General features: G+C 50.8%; 1 protein-coding gene across 1 annotated transcript in view; it reads right to left on the bottom strand.

Annotated features, from left to right (window-relative positions):
• LOC147101516 (aquaporin-2-like) overlaps positions 1–20,549 on the bottom strand; it is a 62,074-nt gene that overhangs the window by 23,525 nt on the left and 18,000 nt on the right. The window contains exons 2-3 of the mRNA XM_085966684.1: positions 9,248–9,409; positions 2,140–2,220 (exon numbers count right to left, since the gene is read on the bottom strand). Of these exons, the coding sequence (XP_085822810.1) occupies positions 2,140–2,220; positions 9,248–9,409 (243 nt within the window). The remainder of the gene's footprint in view (positions 1–2,139; positions 2,221–9,247; positions 9,410–20,549) is intronic.

Genomic DNA, 20,549 nt, shown 5'->3' on the forward strand with positions numbered 1-20,549 from the left:
AAACCTCTCTGCCTCTCTCTCCCCCTTCACAATGCTCCTTAAAACCAACCTTTTTAACCAAGCTTTTGGTCATCTGCACTAATATCTCCTTATGTGGCTCGGTGTCCAATTTTGTTTGATAACGTTCCTGTGAAGTTTTACTATGTTAAAGGTGCTATATAAATACAAGTTATTGTTATTGTTACTGTTGTTGTTGGTCTCTGACACTTGATGTTAATCTCTCACCTTTTATGTTGGTCTTTGCCCTGTGATGTTGGTCTCTGAGCATTTATGTTCATCCCTGCCCCTAGATGTTGGTATCTGACCTTTGATGTTGGTATCTGACCTTTGATGTTGGTCCCTGAGCCTTGATGTTGGTCTCTGATCGTTGATATGTGTCTCTGACCCTAGACTTTGGTCTCTGATCTTTATGTTGGTCTCAGTCACTTAATGCTGGTCTCTGCCACTTGATGTTGATCACTGCACCTTTATGTTGGTCTCTAACCCAAAATGTTGGTCTCTGACCTTTTATTTTAAACTCTGCCCTTGATATTGGTCTGACACCTTGATGATTGTCTCTGACCCTAGATGTTGGTCTCGGAACCTTTATGTTGGTATCTTACCCTTTTTATTGGTCTCACATGATTTATATTGGTCTCTGCCCCTTTATCTTGGTCTCTGACCCTAGATGTTGGCCTCTGCCCCTACTTGAAGTCTATTACTATCTTCCTCACTGTTTACTACACTTCCAAGTATCGTGTCATCTGCATATTTCGATATTGTGCCCTGTGCCCCCAAGTCCATTCATTAATGAATATCAAAAACAGCAGTGATCCTAGTACTGAGCCTTGAGGAACACCCACTGTATACCTCCCTCCAGTCTGAAAAACAGCCGTTCACCTAAACTCACTATTTCCTATCCAATACCAATTTTGAATCCAGATGTTGGTGTCTGCCCCTTTACTTTGGTCTCTGTCTCTAGGGGCGAGCTTTGACCTATAACATTTATTAGTGACTCACACAAAATACAGCTGTTTACTGTTCCCATATGCAGGTAGCGGCCTCAATCCCTCTCCATAGTTAATGACTTGAAACAGCTGGATAAAGGGATGTCAGTGTCGTGAACAAAGTGTCAAACCCCAGTGATCAGATCCCTAAACCCCAGTGATCAGATCCCCGAACCCCAGTGATCAGATCCCCAAACCCCAGTGATCAGATCCCCAAACCCCAGTGATCAAAACCCCAAACCCCAGTGATCAGATCCCTAAACCCCAGTGATCAGATCCCCGAACCCCAGTGATCAGATCCCCAAACTCCAGTGATCAGATCCCCAAACCCCAGTGATCAGATCCCCAAACCCCAGTGATCAAAACCCCAAACCCCAGTGATCAGATCCCTAAACCCCAGTGATCAGATCCCCGAACCCCAGTGATCAGATCCCCAAACCCCAGTGATCAGATCCCCAAACCCCAGTGATCAGATCCCCAAACCCCAGTGATCAGATCCCCGAACCCCAGTGATCAGATCCCCAAACCCCAGTGATCAGATCCCCAAACCCCAGTGATCAGATCCCCAAACCCCAGTGATCAGATCCCCGAACCCCAGTGATCAGATCCCCAAACCCCAGTGATCAGATCCCCAAACCCCAGTGATCAGATCCCCAAACCCCAGTGATCAGATCCCCAAACCCCAGTGATCAGATCCCCAAACCCCAGTGATCAAAACCCCAAACCCCAGTGATCAGATCCCCAAACCCCAGTGATCAGATCCCCAAACCCCAGTGATCAGATCCCCAAACCCCAGTGATCAGATCCCCAAACCCCAGTGATCAGATCCCCAAACCCCAGTGATCAGATCCCCAAACCCCAGTGATCAGATCCCCAAACCCCAGTGATCAGGACTCTGAACCCCAGTGATCAGGACTCTGAACCCCAGTGATCAGGACTCTGAACCCCAGTGATCAGGACTCTGAACCCCAGTGATCAGGACTCTGAACCCCAGTGATCAGGACTCTGAACCCCAGTGATCAGGACTCTGAACCCCAGTGATCAGGACTATGAAGCCCAGTGCGCAGGCTCTGACACACTCCACGAATGGGCAGTGTAGTTTGCATCACCTGTGCTGGTTGAAATGTGTTGCATAATGTTACAATTCACTCACCCAATGATGATTGAAATTTGTTGTAATGACAGCTGGTCCCAAGGATCGAGCAGGATTCATGCTGCATCCGGTAAATCCAATCTGCAAACAGTGAGCAACAGCACAGTGAGGGGGTACCAGACCCTTCAGCACAAGCCGAGAAACTGTGGGGGTTTTAGTACGAATCCATAACGCTCTATTATAACATCCCATCACTATTGTAAAGGAGCCAAAGTCCTTTGTTTTAAACAGGTTAATACAGCTATAGTAGTAGAAATAGACTAATTAATAATTTGTGCACAAATATAAGACTGAGGCATTTCTAGCCTAATGTTACATCCAAGGTTTTATAAATCGGGACAAAGGCAGAAACTGGACAAACCATTGATTGGGCAGCCATTAGAATATTGGGCTTTACTTCTGGGGAGAGGCTATAGTAACCAGAGGTAAATTCTTTAGAGCAGAGAAGGTATAGAGGAAACTTGACTCTGTGGACCTGTGTGGGCGCGGCTGTGACTGCGCGTTGCTGTGATTGGGCGTTGCTGTGATTGGGCGGGGCTGTGATTGGGCGCTGCTGTGACTGGGCGTTGCTGTGATTGGGTGCTGCTGTGACTGGGCGTTGCTGTGACTGGGCGGGGCTGTGATTGGGTGCTGCTGTGATTGGACGCTGCTGTGACTAGGCGGGGCTGTGTGCGCACGGAGCAAATAGTCCTAATTAGAGTTACCCGCCCTGTTCCCATATCTCTTCCATCGCTTTTCCTTCATCCACCTGTTCAATCTAATACCGAACAGTTTCAGCCAATAAGCCTGGAAGCTGAAACAAGGCCAGGAATGGTTCTTAATATTCCTCGTTACCAAGTATTCAGAAATGATAGAGAAGGAAACAGAGGAGGGGCCATGGCAGTATTGATTAAGGAGGATGCTACAGTTCTAAATAGATGGTTCTAGGACTGAATCTAATGGCTTAAGTTGAGGAGTGGAGGGGGAGCGGGTTCACTCCTGGGAGTTTTTTTTATAGAGCTCCAAACAGTGAGGAGGAGATAGGTGAGCAAATTTGTCAGAAGATTTCAAAGGTGTGTAACAAAAGTAGAGTAGTGATATTAGGAGACTTTAATTATGCTAATTTGGACTGGGAAACACATAGTGCTAACGGTAGAGGAGGAGAGGAATTTCAGACATGTGTACAGGAGAACTTTCTCATTAAATATGTCTCCAGTCCAACAGGAAGGAAGCGGTGTTGGATCTGGTTCTGGGAAATGAAGTAGGGCAAGTGGAATGTGTTACAGTAGGAGATCATCTCGCTATCAGTGACCACAACATAATTGGGCTTAAAGTAATTATGGAAAGAGGGCAGAAAATATCGAAGGTAAAAATGCCCAACTGGGGAAGAGCTAATGTCAGTGATTTAAGAAGGGACCGAGCACAAGTAGATTGCAGGGTGAAGCAGTAACGCAGCAATGGAGGGCATTCACGGAAGAGATAGTTCAGGTGCAAACCAGGCATATTCCATTGAAGTGAAAGGTAGACCATCCAAAGCTAATGTGCCCTGGATGACAACTGAAATAAAAGTTAAAATAAAACAGAAAATGGAGGCTTATGACAAATGTCAGGAGCAAGATTCAGTTAGTTACCAGGAAGATTATGGAAAGTACAGGGACTTGAAAAAGTGAATACGGGCGGGAGGCAAAGAGAAATTACAAGTTTAGCAGACAACATTAAATTGAACCGTAAAACATTTTATAAGCATACAGGCCTAGAAATTGGATAAGGCATGAAGACAGGCGGTGTCACGGGCCAGCACTATCTGCCTGCACCCGTTCTAAGTGGTGCAGACAGTGTGCAAAATTCATGCTGACTGCTCATTATAATGATTGGAGCGCTGACCTCAGTGGTAAACGTGCTGCTGATTGGCTTAGCGCTCAATGAGGTGCCAATATCGTGTGCAGTCTAATGGCCTCGGCTCACCCCACTATTTAAAGTTTGTTGCCGCAGTACCTCATTCTCACTCTGGAGCAAACAATGGCACAACAACCTAGAGAACGAGCGAGAAGATTTTCAGATCTACACTGGAGGCCTTGGTCCTGCGGGTGAAACAAAGGCGGCTGCCCTATACCCACAGGGAGGCAAGAGGCCATCCAAGGTCAGCTGTCAAAGGATGTGGCAGAAGATTGTTGAATCCATCACGGCCAGCAATGTGCTCCCAGGGCCCTGGATCCAGTGCCGAAAAAGTTTAACGACCCCACACGATTGGTCAAGGTGAGTGAAGGCTTCAGCAGATGCCATATCTCATCAGCTGCACCACTAGGCTCACAATGCACCACACCCCATCACCCACCTACCAACAATCTCTAGCTATCACCAATCACACCTCACAATCATGGCTTCACTTCACCTTCACAAACTCAAATAGCGCTGCTGGAGGCTCCTTCCTGCTGCTGAACGTTTGGTCAGCTGGTTGTGAATAAGAAAGGGCAGAAAGTGGAGCGGAAACATCCAAAATGGCAGATCATGGGTCAAATCAGATTGCACACTTATTGGCGTCACGATGTGCTGAGGGTCGTACCATGCTCAGGGCCGTACTGTGCAGAGGGCTGTGCCGTGCCCAGGGCCGTGCCGTGCCCAGGGCCGTGCCGTGCCGTGCCCAGGGCCGTACGGTGTGCCGGGCCGTACTGTGCCCAGGGTCGTACCATGCTCAGGGCCGTACGGTGTGCCGGGCCGTACTGTGCCCAGGGTCGTACCATGCTCAGGGCCGTACTGTGCTCAGGGCCGTACTGTGCACAGGACCGTACCGTGCCCAGGGCCATACCGCGCCCAGGGCCGTACTGTGTCCTGGGCCGTACCGTGCTCAGGGCTGTACCATGCTCAGGGCCGTACTGTGCCCAGGGCTGTACCATGCTCAGGGCCGTACCGTGCCCAGGGCCGTGCCGTGCCCAGGGCCGTACGGTGTGCCGGGCCGTACTGTGCCCAGGGCCGTACTGTGCTCAGGGCCGTACTGTGCACAGGAACGTACCGTGCCCAGGGCCATACTGCGCCCAGGGCCGTACTGTGTCCTGGGCCGTACTGTGCTCAGGGCTGTACCATGCTCAGGGCCGTACCGTGCCCAGGGCCGTACCGTGCTCAGGGCTGTACCATGCTCAGGGCCGTACTGTGCCCAGGGCCGTACTGTGTTCGGGGCCATACTGTGCTCAGGGCCGTACTGTGCCCAGGGCCGTACTGTGCTCAGGGCCGTACTGTGCCCAGGGCCGTACCGTGCCCAGGGCCGTACTGTGTCCTGGGCCGTACTGTGCCCAGGGCCGTACCGTGCTCAGGGCCGTACTGTGCCCTGTGCAGTACTGTGTTCAGGGCCGTACTGTGCCCAGGGCTGTACTGTGCCCAGGGCTGTACTGTGCCCAGGGCCGTACTGTGTTCAGGGCTGTACTGTGTGCAGGGCCATACCGTGCCCAGGGCTGTACTGTGCCCAGGGCCGTACTGTGTTCAGGGCCGTACTGTGTGCAGGGCCATACCGTGCCCAGGGCCGTACTGTGTTCAGGGCCGTACCGTGCCCAGGGCCGTACCGTGCCCAGGGCCGTACTGTGCCCAGGGCCGTACTGTGCCCAGGGCTGTACTGTGCCCAGGGCCGTACTGTATTCAGGGCTGTACTGTGTTCAGGGCCATACTGTGTTCAGGGCCATACCGTGCCCAGGGCCGTACCGTGCCCAGGGCTGTACCGTGCCCGGGGCCGTACTGTGCACGGGGCCGTACTGTGCCCAGGGCCGTACTGTACTCAGGGCCGTACTGTGCCCAGGGCCGTACTGTGCCCAGGGTCGTACTGTGCCCAGGGCCGTACTGTGTTCAGGGCTGTACTGTGTGCAGGGCCATACCGTGCCCAGGGCCGCACTGTGTTCAGGGCCGTACCGTGCCCAGGGCCGTACTGTGCCCAGGGTCGTACTGTGTTCAGGGCCGTACTGTGCCCAGGGCCGTACTGTATTCAGGGCTGTACTGTGTTCAGGGCCATACTGTGTTCAGGACCATACTGTGCCCAGGGCCGTACTGTGCCCAGGGCCGTACTGTGCCCAGGGCCGTACTGTGTTCAGGGCCGTACTGTGCCCAGGGCCGTACTGTGCCCAAGGCCATACTATGTTCAGGGCCGTAATGTGACCAGGGCCATACTGTGCCCAGGGCCGTACTGTGCTCAAGGCCGTACTGTGCTCAGGGCCGTACTGTGCCCAGGGCCGTACTGTGCCCAGGGCTGTACTGTGCCCATGGCCGTACTGTGCCCAGGGCCGTACTGTGCTCAGCGCCGTACTGTGCCCAGGGCCGTACTGTGTTCAGGGCCGTACTGTGCCCAGGGCTGTACTGTGTTCAGGGCCGTACCGTGCTCAGGGCCGTACCGTGCCCAGGGCCGTACTGTGCTCAGGGCCGTACCGTGCCCAGGGCCGTACTGTGCCCATGGCCGTACTGTGCTCAGGGCCGTACTGTGCCCAGGGCCGTACTGTGTTCAGGGCCGTACTGTGCCCAGGGCCGTACTGTGCCCAGGGCCGTACCGTGTTCAGGGCCGTACCGTGCTCAGGGCCGTACCGTGCCCAGGGCCGTACCGTGCCCAGGGCCGTACCGTGCCCAGGCCCGTACCGTGCTCAGGGCCGTACCGTGTTCAGGGCCGTACCGTGCCCAGGGCCGTACCGTGCTCAGGGCCGTACCGTGCCCAGGACCGTACCGTGCTCAGGGCCGTACCGTGCCCAGGGCCGTACCGTGCCCAGGGCCGTACCGTGCCCAGGGCCGTACCGTGCCCAGGGACGTACCGTGCTCAGGGCCGTACCGTGCTCCGGGCCGTACCGTGCTCCGGGCCGTACCGTGCCCAGGGCCGTGCCGTGCTCAGGGCCGTACCGTGCCCAGGGCCGTACCGTGCCCAGGACCGTACCGTGCCCAGGGCCGTACCGTGCCCAGGACCGTACCGTGCCCAGGGCCGTACCGTGCTCAGGGCCGTACCGTGCCCAGGGCCGTACCGTGCTCAGGGCCGTACCGTGCTCAGGGCCGTACCGTGTTCAGGGCCGTACCGTGTTCAGGGCCGTACCGTGCTCAGGGCCGTACTGATCCCAGGGCCGTACTGTGCCCAGGGCCGTACTGTGCTCAGGGACGTACTGTGCCCAGGGCCGTACCGTGCCCAGGGCCGTACCGTGCCCAGGGCCGTACCGTGCTCAGGGCCGTACTGTGCCCAGCGCCGTACCGTGCCCAGGGCCGTACCGTGCCCAGGGCCGTACTGTGATCAGGGAAGTACTGTGCCCAGGGCCGAACTGTGCTCAGGGCCGTACCGTACTCAGGGCCGTACCGTGCTCAGGGCTGTACCGTGCCCAGGGCCGTACCGTGCTCAGGGCCGTACCGTGCCGAGGGCCGTACCGTGCCCAGGGCCGTACCGTGCCCAGGGCCTTACTGTGCCCTGGGCCGGACTGTGCCCAGGGCCGTACTGTGCCCAGGACCGTACTGTGCCCAGGGCCGTACTGTGCCCAGGGCCGTACTGTGCCCAGGGCCGTGCTGTGCCCAGGGCCGTGCTGTGCCCAGGGCCGTGCTGTGCTCAGGGCCGTGCTGTGCTCAGGGCCGTGCTGTGCTCAGGGCCGTACAGTGCTCAGGGTCGCACCGTGCCCAGGGCCGTACCGTGCCCAGGGCCGTACCGTGCCCAGGGCCTTACCGTGCTCAGGGCCGTACCGTACTCAGGGCCCTACTGTGCCCAGGGCCGTACCGTGCCCAGGACCGTACCGTGCCCAGGGCCGTACCGTGCCGAGGGCGGTACCGTGCCAAGGACCGTACCGTGTCCAGGGCCGTACCGTGCTCAGGGCCGTACCGTGCCCAGGGCCGTACCGTGCTCAGGGCCGTACCGTGCCCAGGGCTGTGCCGTGCCCAGGGCCGTGCCGTGCCCAGGGCCGTGCCGTGCTCAGGGCCGTACCATGCCCAGGGCCGTACTGTACTCAGGGCCGTACCGTGCCCGGGGCCGTTCTGTGCCCAGGGCCGTACCGTGCCCAGGGCCGCACTCTGCCCAGAGCCGTACTGTGCTCAGGGCTGTACCGTGCTCAGGGCCGTACTGTGCTCAGGGCCGTACCGTGTTCAGGGCCGTACTGTGCCCAGGACCGTACCGTGCCCAGGGCCGTACCGTGCCCAGGACCGTACCGTGCCCAGGACCGTACCGTGCCCAGGACCGTACCGTGCCCAGGGCCGTACCGTGCCCAGGGCCGTACCGTGCTCAGGGCCGTACCGTGCTCAGGGCCGTACCGTGCTCAGGGCCGTACCGTGCCCAGGGCCGTACCGTGCCCAGGGCCGTACCGTGCTCAGGGCCGTACCGTGCCCAGGGCCGTACCGTGCCCAGGGACGTACCGTGCCCAGGGCCGTACCGTGCTCAGGGCCGTACCGTGCCCAGGGCCGTACCGTGCCCAGGGCCGTACCGTGCCCAGGGCCGTTCTGTACTCAGGGCCCTACTGTGCCCAGGGCCGTACCGTGCCCAGGGCCGTACCGTGCCCAGGGCCGTACCGTGCTCAGGGCGATACCGTGCCAAGGACCGTACCGTGCCCAGGGCCGTACCGTGCTCAGGGCCGTACTGTGCCCAGGGCCGTACTGTGCTCAGGGCCGTACCGTGCTCAGGACTGTACTATGCCCAGGGCCGTACTGTGCCCAGGGCCGTACTGTGGTCTGGGCCGTACTGTGCTCAGGGCCGTACTGTGCTCAGGGCCGTACTGTACTCAGGGCCGTACCGTGCCCAGGGCCGTACAGTGCCCAGGGCCGTACCGTGCCCAGGGCCGTACCGTGCCCAGGGCCGTACCGTGTCCTGGGTCATACTGTGCTCAGGGCCGTACTGTGCCCAGGGCCGTACTGTGCCCAGGGCCGTACTGTGCCCAGGGCCGTACTGTGCTCAGGACCGTACTGTGCTCAGGGCCGTAATGTGTTCAGGGCCGTACTGTGCCCAGGGCCGTATTGTGCCCAGGGCCGTACTGTGCCCAGGGCCGTACTGTGCCCAGGGCCGTACTGTGCTCAGGGCCATGCTGTGCTCACGTTTTCTGCGTCATGATTGTGGAATTGAAGAAAATGCACATTTAGTTTAGAAAATCAATTGTGTCACTGAATAATTGGTATCATGAATAAAGGGAACAAATGGAATCGTTCTTACTGCCAGCAAATGTCCAAGGGTGACGGATGCGCCCAGGGCCACGTGCGCAGACCCTTCAAAGTTGCTTTTCTTGTGTGAGACGGCGAATACGCACAGTACAAGCTGGAAGGTGACAATGATTTCAACTCCCAGGGCCTGGGTCTGTGTAACTCCTGGAGAAGGCTGTGGAGTAGATTGGGCAGAATTAGAGATCTGCACAGATTAGACAACAGGCCCCATGGCTTCAGAAGCTTTCAAACTATTTTTAGTACATAACAACAGTCGATTATATGCTGCATATTTCTCTAGATGAACAATCTCAAATCTCTAGCATTGTGGCTGCAGTGTGTACCATCTACAAGATGCACTGCAGCAACTTGCCAAGGCTTCTTCAACAGCATAGAATCATAGAAAGTTACAGCACGGAAGGAGGACATTTCGGCCCATCGTGTCCGTGCCGGCCAACAAAGAGCTATCCAGCCTAATCCCATTTCCCAGCTCTTGGTCCGTAGCCCTGCAGGTTACAGCATCCCAAGTGCACATCCAAGTACTTTTTAAATGTGGTTAGGGTTCCTGTAATGTATATACCTTTGAGGGGGGGAACTACTTTTTACAGCTCATGCATACTGTAGTACCGGCAGTGACCACACCTGTATATAGCACTAAGTAGTAATCTGTACAGGCCGTTCCACTGTGAGCCACGTTGAGTAAACACCTGTTGTACCGTTCTCCTGCAGTCTGTGTCTTATTATACCCAGACACAACATTGGCTACAAGGCAAGTTCGAACCTACCTGCAACTCTGCATCACCTCCCGGGGATTCGTTCCTGGAGATCAGTGGATTGGAGGTCAAGGCCAGAGACTCGGGCGTCGACCACGGGCAACCGCCCAGTCATCCAGCAGAGATCGAGAATTGCGGGGGAGGCTGTCGAGAGCCAGGCTTGGCTTTCCAGTCGAGGTGGTCCAGCAAAACGGGCTGGCAACAGGTAGTGCGCAGACACTTCCCGGACAGCGGCGGGCTAGAGCCCGACCGAGCGGCACAGCAAAGGGCCGAGCAGTGTCGACGGGGGAGAGAGAGAGAGGGCAGAGCACACAGGGCGCAGCCGGTGTTCAGGGGCCGAGCAGCGTCGGAGAGAGGGAGAGAGAGACGCGCAGAAACCCGCGAGGCGCCGCCATTGCCACGAGGACCGCCAAGAGCGGCGTTGGCAGCAGCACAGGAGAAGCGCGCAAAACCTACAGGGCGCCGCCATTGCCACGAGAACCGCCGGGAGCGGCATTGGCAGCAGCGGGGGAGGAAGGAAAGCGTGGGAGATGCCATTTTAAGTCATTGGGAGACGCCATTTTAAACCACACCCAAAATGCCGAAGAGTGGCAGTATCACCGCATTTGACAATGAAGTCGAAGATTGGACTACATATGTCGAACGAATAGAGGTGTACTGCAAGGCAAATGAGGTGTCAGATGACAAGAAAGCGTCGGTATTGTTAAGTTTAATGGGTGCAAAGACGTATGGTTTATTATGAAATCTAGTAACCCCAACGAAGCCAATGGAAAAGAGTTTTGAAGACATAGTAACGATATTACAGGAACATTTAAACCCCACACCGCTGCTGATAGCAGAAAGATTAAAGTTTCACAAACGGAACCAGCATAAGGATGAAAGCAATGCTGATTATTTAACAGAACTGCGCAAACTATCGAAACACTGCCAGTTTGGAGCGGGACTGGCAGATACCTTAAGGGACAAGTTTGTGTGTGGGCTTCAAAGTGAAGGAACCCAGAAACGGCTTTTATCTGAAAAAGGCCTTACGCTGGAAAAGGCTTTCAGCATTGCGGTATCATATGAAGCAGCAGCACGGGGCGCTGCAGAGATACAACAGAGACCGCAAGAATATGGCACAAACGAAATGTCATATGGAACAGAGAAGTGCTATTGCTGCGGCAGAACAACACACGACCAGAATGATTGCTGGTACAAAGACAAAGTGTGCAGACAGTGTGGAAAAGTAGGACACATAGCACAAGTCTGCAGGTCGGGAAAGAAAACCAGCAATAAGAAACCTACCAAAGAAAAGTACAAGAAGGTACATAAGATGACGGAGAATAGTTCAGATGAACAAAAGAGTGATAACGACTCCGAAAGCAGGGAACTGAGTTGTCTGAAACTACATAATGTGATCACAACGGAGGATCACCGAACCATTTGGGTCACTCTCAAGATAGCAGGAGTCCAGGTAAAGATGGAATTGGACACAGGATCAGCCCTAACAGTCATAAACCGACGGGACTACGAGCGGCTATTCTCACACATATCCTTGAGAGACACAAAAATTATTTTGAAGGCGTACACGGGGCAAAAAGTCTACCCCAAAGGAAAAATAAGGGTGACCGTTATATATAACGGTAAGGAAACACCAAAACTAGACCTGTATGTATTGCAAGATGGAGGACCACCATTACTGGGCTGTGAATGGATCCGGAAAATACAACTGGATTGGCATTCCATACAGGCACTGACTGTGGCTGACAAAAAGGATGATGACGTCACACCTGGACGACTGTCAAAGATCCTAACTGACGTGAAAGAAGTGTTCCAGCAAGGACTCAGAACACTAAAAGGCATGACAGCGGCGATTAAAATGGAAGAAAACGCAAGCCCAAAATTATTTAAGGCCAAACCGGTCCCTTATGCAATCCGCCCAGCCGTCGAAGCAGAGCTGGAGAGTCTGGAACTTTCAGGTGTACTGTCCAAGGTCGACTGGAGCGAGTGGGCTACACCCATCGTCCCTGTGATGAAAAAGTCGTTGAGCAGCACGCCTGGGGAACCAAGGAAGGTTCGCACCTGTGGGGACTTTAAGGTAACAGTGAACCCGATCCTTCACACCGTACAATATCCACTTCCGCGGATTGAAGATATTTTCGCCTCGCTATCTGTAGGGAAACGCTTCACTAAGATTGATCTGGCCCAGGCGTATCTGCAAATGGAGGTAGAAGAAGCATCAAAAAAATACCTCACAATCAACACCCATAAAGGTCTCTACCAATACAAATGGCTGGTATTCGGGGTAGCATCAGCTCCGGCTATTTGGCAGAGGGCAATGGAACAAGTCCTGCAAGGGATCCCAGGGACCCAGTGTTATTTGGACGACATCCTGGTCACGGGCGAAAATGACAGTGATCACCTTGCCAACCTGGAGCAGGTGCTCACTAGATTGCAGGAATATGGGCTCCGAGCTAACCGCCCCAAATGCGAGCTTCTTAGAAAACAGATCTCATATTTCTTATGTTCATTAATAAATAGACATTCTTATTATGAACACAGCTAGCTTTTGCTAGACACTTTTATTGAGCACATGTGGACTAGGTACTGTGTCTGTAGAGGCTTCCATCTTGACTGCTGCCTTGTGGGTAGCCTGGTGCCTCATGGGTAATGTAGTCTTAATATATATACAGCTGGGTAGTGTTGTCTTATATACAGCTCTACACAGCTCTACGGCTCCACCTAGTGTCCACTATAGAATGACATGTTATTGATCATTACATCCCCCTTTCTTTGAGGTTTAACAAAATCAATATCAATCTGTTGTGTATGTAATATGTGTGCTACTTTGAACCTATGGACAGGACTGCACTACTTGTAGGGCGTAGTGATACGCAGTACCACTCCTGGCCATAGGGGTATAAATAGTACTGTGGGTATTGACCTCCCCTCAGTTCCCGCCTGTGGGCATGAAGTAAAGACCTACGTGCAGTCCCTACCTCCAACCAGTAAAGTCCTGTTTGAGTTATACGTTTAAGTCTTTGTGTTAATTGTTCAATACAATACACATACTTAACACTGGCGACGAGTCGGTTCGAACCCTGCGGCAGTTATTCCACGGCGGCTTCGTCCAAAGACAGGACGTTGAAGAGAGGTTTCAATCCTCAACACCCCACTCAAAACTGAAGGGCAGCAGAAATCCTGACAGCTTCCAGCGACTGGAAGCGACAGGCATTAGGACCCTGAAGCCTCCATAACCTCGTGGGTAAGCCAGAGCCCGGGAGGGGGCGAGCAAGAGCCGCGCGAGCGGGTGAGCCAGAGGCCGGGAGCCGCTTCAAGTGCGAGGCGCAGCGCGGGCCAGCGATCGGAACCAAAGATAAGGGCCGCACTCGGACTGAAAGGCGCGGCGGCTGCAGAAGCTCAAGGTGCGAGAGCCGCGGTGCACAGCGCGGGCTATCGATCGCGGCGAAGATAAGGGCCGCACTCGGGGGCTGAAGGGAGACGGCGTCGGGGGACGGGTGAAGACCGCCAAGCGCGGGAAAACCGCCATTTTGTGGGCGGAGGACGACGGCAAGAGCGGGAAGCCGCCATCTTTGATAACAAGTAAAGAAAATAAAATCTGAGAAATTGCAAATCTACAATGCCTAAACACGGGAATATTAGCACCTTTGATAGTGACCTCGAAGATTGGGCCATATATGTTGAAAGAGTAAAAAATTATTGTAAGGCCAATAAAACTCGTGACCAAGATAAAGCTCTAACATTATTAAATTTAATGGGTGCGAAGACATACGGGCAATTGAAACACCTGTTATCACCAGATGAACCGGCGGATAAGACGTTCGATGAGATTGTTACTGTCCTGAAAGATCATCTAAACCCCACGCCGCTGATGCTAGCGGAACGATTTAAATTTTATGACAGAAGGCAGCTACAGCATGAAAGCAATGCTGAATATTTGCTGGAATTGCGTAAATTAGCGAAATATTGCCAGTTTGGAATGGGACTGACAGATGCACTACGAGACAAATTTGTGTGTGGTTTATTTAAACAGGATACACAAAAGCGACTGCTCGAGGAGAATGAGCTGACGCTTGAGAAGGCAGTCACTATGGCAGCAGCACACGAAGCCGCAGCGAGAGGCACGGCAGTAATGCAGCTACGGTCACCGGAGCTCAGTGCACACAAATTGGGTGTGAGTTCTGGCAAATGTTATCGTTGTGGAAAGACAACGCATGATCAGAACCAGTGTTGGTTTAAAAACCAAGAATGTAGAACTTGTGGTAGGCTTGGACATATAGCTAGAGTATGCAGGTCAGGGAAGAAGACCAGCAACAAGAAGTCACCGCAAGGAAAATACGCAAAGGTACACAAGGTGACCGAACAGGAGTCTGATTCAGGCGCTAGCAGTAATGAACTGGCTAGCTTAAGCTGTAATGAACTGGCTAGCTTAAGAGTACTCAACGCTGGTAAGGGTGCAGACCTCCAGACAATTTGGGTCACTCTTCAGATAGAAGGAGTCCAAGTAAAACTGGAATTGGACACTGGATCGGCATTGACGGTCATAAATAAGAAAGATTACGGAAAGTTATTCCAACATATTCCCCGACAGGATACGGGGATTAGATTGAAAACATACACGGGGCAAAGAGTGTACCCCATCGGGAAAATAGAGGTTGCAGTGGTCCACAAGGGCGAAGACAGTCAAATAATGGACTTATATGTGATATCTGAAGGAGGTCCTCCACTACTAGGACGGGAGTGGATTAGGAAAATGAATATGGACTGGCATTTCCTACAAACAATAACGAGTGAGAACTCGGTGAAGATAGTCGGCCCAGACTCTGGAACGGGTGATGGTAAGCCCAACTCAGGTGCAAAAGACAAAGTTTCAGCACAGAATTCCACTGAGCAACAACAACATAGTTTAACTGTGGATTCTGAGTCTGGCAAGTCTACTGATGTGCCCATTTCTGAGGGACACCGGGCTCGAACTCAACTCCATTTCAAACTACAACAGCAATTAGAACAAATGCTTCGCCGTTTTGAGCAAGAGTTGAATGCAACGAAAGAGTTCTTTGATATAGAGTTGGAGAATCTGGAAAGACAACAGAAGCAGCTGATGGAGAAAATGGAGCAGGAGCACACAAAACGTCTGATGTCAGAGGAGTTAATGGTCAGCCAACTCCTGCATATGCTGAAGGACAGGACTCTGAAATGGGAAAAACTTGAACACGAACTTCAATATTCAAACGAAAGGGGTTCGGAGCTCTCAAAGGTTATTGGAAGAGCTGAGGTGGCAACACAGACTGAGATGACTGCAACAGAGCAGCCCTTGGATGCCAAAAGTACGCTGACTCACGTCAACGTAGAACAACAGACCGCTGAAACAGCTGCTCCGGTAGAGGGATTGAATAGTCCGATCAATCAATCTCCAAAAGAAGTTGAAGTAGTAAAATCTCAAATGAGGTCATTAGTAAACGACTTGCTGAAAGCCCAGAAAAAGCTGGATGAAGAGGTACGCATGAAGAAGTCTCTTCAGGAAAGATGTCTGGACTTGGAACAAAAGCTGGCTAACGCCCAGCTGGGTATGGAGGAAATAGAAGACCCTCTCGCTGGCCTAGATCAGGACGACACCGAATATTACTATGTCCTGTCCTGCCCAACTTGTAACTTCGACTCCCACCATACAGAAATCATGGAGGAGCACCGAAAGTCTACGGAACATCGGGAGAAGGTGGCTCTACTACGGAAAAAGGAGGAAGAGAAGGAGGAACTGCGCATGCAGCTGGCAGCTGACAGTGGAGCCCAGAGAGTCTCCAAGAAGCAAAAAAAGGAAAAGTCGAAACAGAAGATGACCCATCTGAACCATTATTACCTCTACCAGATCACACACGTGGTCCCTCCGAACGGAGCCAATTCAGTTCGGAAGTTCAAACTGTTAAATCCATGGAAGGACTATTGAATGAGTCACTCCAGCAACGTGAACCGACTACACCACAGAGATTGAATCTGTGAACTGTTTTCCGCAGAGACTGAATCTGTGATCTGTTTTGACATGAAGTTATCTATGTATCTATGTTATTCTGTTATGTAAACCTGAAGTTATATATGTATATATGTTATTACGTTATGTTAAATGGGGAGATGACTGTAAAGCTAAGAAGGGAGGAATGTTGTGTATGTAATATGTGTGCTACTTTGAACCTATGGACAGGACTGCACTACTTGTAGGGCGTAGTGATACGCAGTACCACTCCTGGCCATAGGGGTATAAATAGTACTGTGGGTACTGATCTCCCCTCAGTTCCCGCCTGTGGGCATGAAGTAAAGACCTACGTGCAGTCCCTACCTCCAACCAGTAAAGTCCTGTTTGAGTTATACGTTTAAGTCTTTGTGTTAATTGTTCAATACAATACACATACTTAACACAATCAACTTTCAAGAAAACAATAAAGATAATATCAGTAACACTTCTGTTAATGCTCTATAAACATAAACATTTTCAAAACAGTCAACACATTTTCAAAGCTTTACATTGTACTCAAAGATTAAGTCTAGCAGGCTCTTTTACTTCATGTGTGGATCTTCTCAACATGGGTAAGTCTGATGTGTCTTCATGAGATTGTTCTGGCGGTGAATGACAAGATGCAGTTGCGGCATTGTCATCAATCTGGTCTTGAATAGTCTCTTGTGATTTTAGGAGGGAACGGCGGTTCCTCCTGAGAATCTGTCCTTCCTCAGTTCTAACAGTGTATGACCTTGGTCCTACTTCCTCAAGAACTGTAGCTTTCCTGTTCCATGCATCTGGATCCTAATCCTGACAACATCATCCCTTGTCAATGGTTTTAGAGTTTTGGATGACTTGTCATAGTATGATTTCTGTTTCAGCTTTAGCAGTTGAAGTCTCTGTCTCAGTTCCTCACTTTGCTGTTCTTTTGCACAGCAGGGTAGCGTGGTGCGCAACTTGCGACCCATTAGTAGTTCAGCAGGTGAAGAACCACAGTCTAAAGGTGAGGCTCGGTAGCTCAGCAGGGCGAGATAAGGATCAGACTTGCTTTCTGTCGCTTTCTTCAGTAGCTGCTTGAGAACTTGAACACCTTTCTCTGCCTTACCATTTGACTGAGCATACAAAGGACTGGATGTGATGTGCTGAAAGTCATAATGTGCTGCAAACTGTTGCCACTCCTTACAGTTGAAGCACGGACCATTGTCGCTAACGGCAATCCTGGGAATTCCATGTCTGGCGAAGATGGATTTCACATGCATTATGACACTGCTTGCTGTGGTGCTTGAGAGCAGCGCCATCTCAGGATAGTTAGAATAGTAGTCAATCACTATTAGATAGTCTTTACCATTTAAATGAAAAAGGTCCATACCAACCTTTTGCCATGGTGCTGTTGGTATGTCAGCTACTATCATTGGTTCCTTTGCTTGTTTGTTTTGGTGTTTCTGACATGTCTCACATTTGCCTGTCATGTTCTCAATGTCCTTATTTATGCTAGGCCAATAAACAGTGTCTCTTGCTCTCCTTTTGCATTTTTCAATTCCGAGGTGTCCCTCATGAATCCTTTTGAGCATGTCTTGACGTAGAGCCTGTGGAATGACTATTCTGTTCTGTTTTAGTAATAGTCCACTTGCGACACTCAATTCTGACCTTATGTGAAAATATTTTGGACAGGAACCTTTGGCCAACCATGATGAATGTTCTCTATTACTGTTTGTAATACTGTATCTTTTACTGTTTCTTCTGCTATTTGCTTTGATTTTGTGTCTGACACGGGCAGCGCAGCAGTGACCATACTCACATGAACATCCACGTCTTCTTCAGTAGAGCTCACATGACTCATTGTGGGTGCTCGGGATAGTGCATCTGCTAACACTATGTATTTGCCTGGTGTGTAGATCAGTTCAAAGTCATATCTTTGCAACTTCATCATGAGTCGTTGAATCCTTGGAGACATCTCATTCAGGTTTTTTTTTATGATGGCAACCAGAGGGCTGTGGTCTGTCTCAACTGTGAAGGTGGGAAGTCCATATATGTAGCCATGAAACTTTTCTAGTCCAACTACCAAGCCTAGACATTCCTTTTCAATCTGGGCGTATCGACACTCAGTATCAGTCATAGACCTGGAGGCATAGGCAACAGGCTTCCAATCTTCACCCTCTGCTTGTAGCAAGACCGCACCTAGGCCATCTTTTGATGCATCCGTTGACACTTTGATTCTTTTTGTTGGGTCAAAGAAGGTGAGTACAGGTGTGGTTGTCAGCACTGTTTTGAGGTTTATCCACTCTTGTTCATGTCTTTCTGTCCATGCGAACTCATTTGTTTTATGTAGCAGGTCTCGCAGACAGGCTGTCTTGGCTGACAAGTTAGGAATGAACTTTCCAATGAAGTTTATCATCCACATGATGCATAGCACTCCTTTTTTGTCAGTGGGTCGGGGCATTTTGAGTATGGCGTTTACTTTTTCCATATCTGGCTCTATTCCTTTACCAGATAGATTATCTCCTAGGAAAGTGACTTCCTGGACACCAAACTGACACTTGGCTTTGTTGAGCTTCAGTCCATTGCGGCGTATGCTCTGTAGCACATTAGTCAGTCTCTCATTGTGTTCTTTCAGTGTGGAGCCCCAGATGATGATGTCATCAACATAGACCCGAACTCCTTCCAGACCTTCAATTATGTGTTCCATCACTCTATGAAAGATTTCAGATGCAGATATTATCCCGAAAGGCATTCTGAGGAAACAATACCTGCCAAATGGTGTGTTGAAGGTACAGTATTTGGTGCTCTCTTCATCCAGTTTTAGTTGCCAAAATCCTTGTGAGGCATCGAGCTTTGTAAAGTATCTGGCACCTGACATTTCACTGGTGATTTCTTCTCGCTTGGGAATCTGGTAGTGTTCACGTTTTATGTTTGCATTTAAGTCCTTTGGATCCATGCATGTTCTTAGATCATCGTTCTTTTTCTTTACACATACCATGGAGTTAACCCAGTCTGTTGGCTCTTCGACTTTCCTGATGACTCCTAGTGTGGTCATTCTGTCCAGTTCATTCTTGAGCCGGTCACGCAGGGGTGCTGGAACTCTTCGTGGAGCATGTACCACTGGCTGAGCATCCTGCTTTAGCTGGATCTTGTAAGTGAATGGTAGAACTCGAAATCCTTTGAACACATCCTGGAAATTATTCACTGCAGAATCCACCGAGTCATCTGGTCTGCTTATGGCACAGTTTATACGGTAGACTCTTTTGACCAGTTCTAAGTCCTCACAAGCTTTGTCACCCAGTAGTGAATCAAGCCTTTCAACCACAACAGAAAACATGAGATGATGCACTTTGTCTTTGACTGTCACTTTAAGTCTGCATACACCCAAGCTATCTATTTTCTGTCCATTATAGTCCTTCAGTAGTACTGACTTTTTCTGTATTTTGGGCTTTTCTTTTATATTGTTAATGTCACTCATACTGATTAAGTTTGCTTTTGCCCCAGTGTCTAGTTTCAAGGTAACTAATGCTCCATTTATCTGCAGTGGGATCATCCATTTGTCCTCTTTTACTGCATTAACTTTATGTTCAGCATTGTCCATTTCTGAGGGCTGCACATTTTCTGTATCCTTTTTGATATTGTCACATGACACCATTCCGACAAAAATTGTCTCACTTAAATCAGTGTCCTCAATTACATTAACTCGTTGCCCTTTCTTAGTTTGTACTTTTGAAAAGCATTGTTTGGCAAAGTGATTCTTTCCATTACACTTTGTGCACATTTTTCCAAACGCTGGGCATTGTCTTAACTGGTGTTTGTAACCACAGCGTTTACAATTTAAAATTTCATCCTCCGATTGCTTTTCATTTCTGTTCTGCCCATGTTTCTTCCCCTTATAGGACACAGCACCGGCAGCAGCATTATCACTCATTACAATTGCATCATTATTGATTTCACTGAAAGTTTTCGCGTGCTTTCGAGCTAGCTCGCTGGCTTGGCATATTTTCACCGCATTTTCCAAATTTAGTTCGGTTTCTCTCAACAGACGTTCCCTGACTTTTTTTATCATGAATACCAAATACATTCTGGTCACGAATCATGGATGGTTTCAGCTCAGAGAAATTACATGTCTGTGCTTTCAGTTTCAGATCAGTTATAAAGCTATCAAAAGTCTCATTTTGCTGCTGTGTCCGAGAACAGAAGATGTATCTTTCATAGGTCTCATTCTTTTTGGGAGAGCAATGTGCATCAATTTTTTTTAGCACATCTTCTAATTTTTCTCTGTTCTGCTCTGGATTAAATACAAATGTATTAAATACCTCTATCGCCTGTGGGCCTGCAACCGTAAGCAGCAATGCTATCTTCCTTGCGTCTGGCTTTGTACCGAATCCGATGGTTGCAATGTAGAGTTCGAATTGTTGTTTAAAGGTCTGCCAATTGTAGTCGAAAGTTCCTGTGAGTTTCAAACGCTCTGGTGGCTTCAAATTCTCCGTTTCGCTTTTCACAATTTTCAGCAGATCTTCACCACCCTGGTTCCATCTTATGTTCATTAATAAATAGACATTCTTATTATG

The sequence above is a fragment of the Somniosus microcephalus genome, chromosome 24 (assembly GCF_052327205.1).
Source record: "Somniosus microcephalus isolate GS21.2 chromosome 24, FLI_Smic_1.0, whole genome shotgun sequence".
Lineage (NCBI taxonomy): Eukaryota > Metazoa > Chordata > Chondrichthyes > Squaliformes > Somniosidae > Somniosus > Somniosus microcephalus.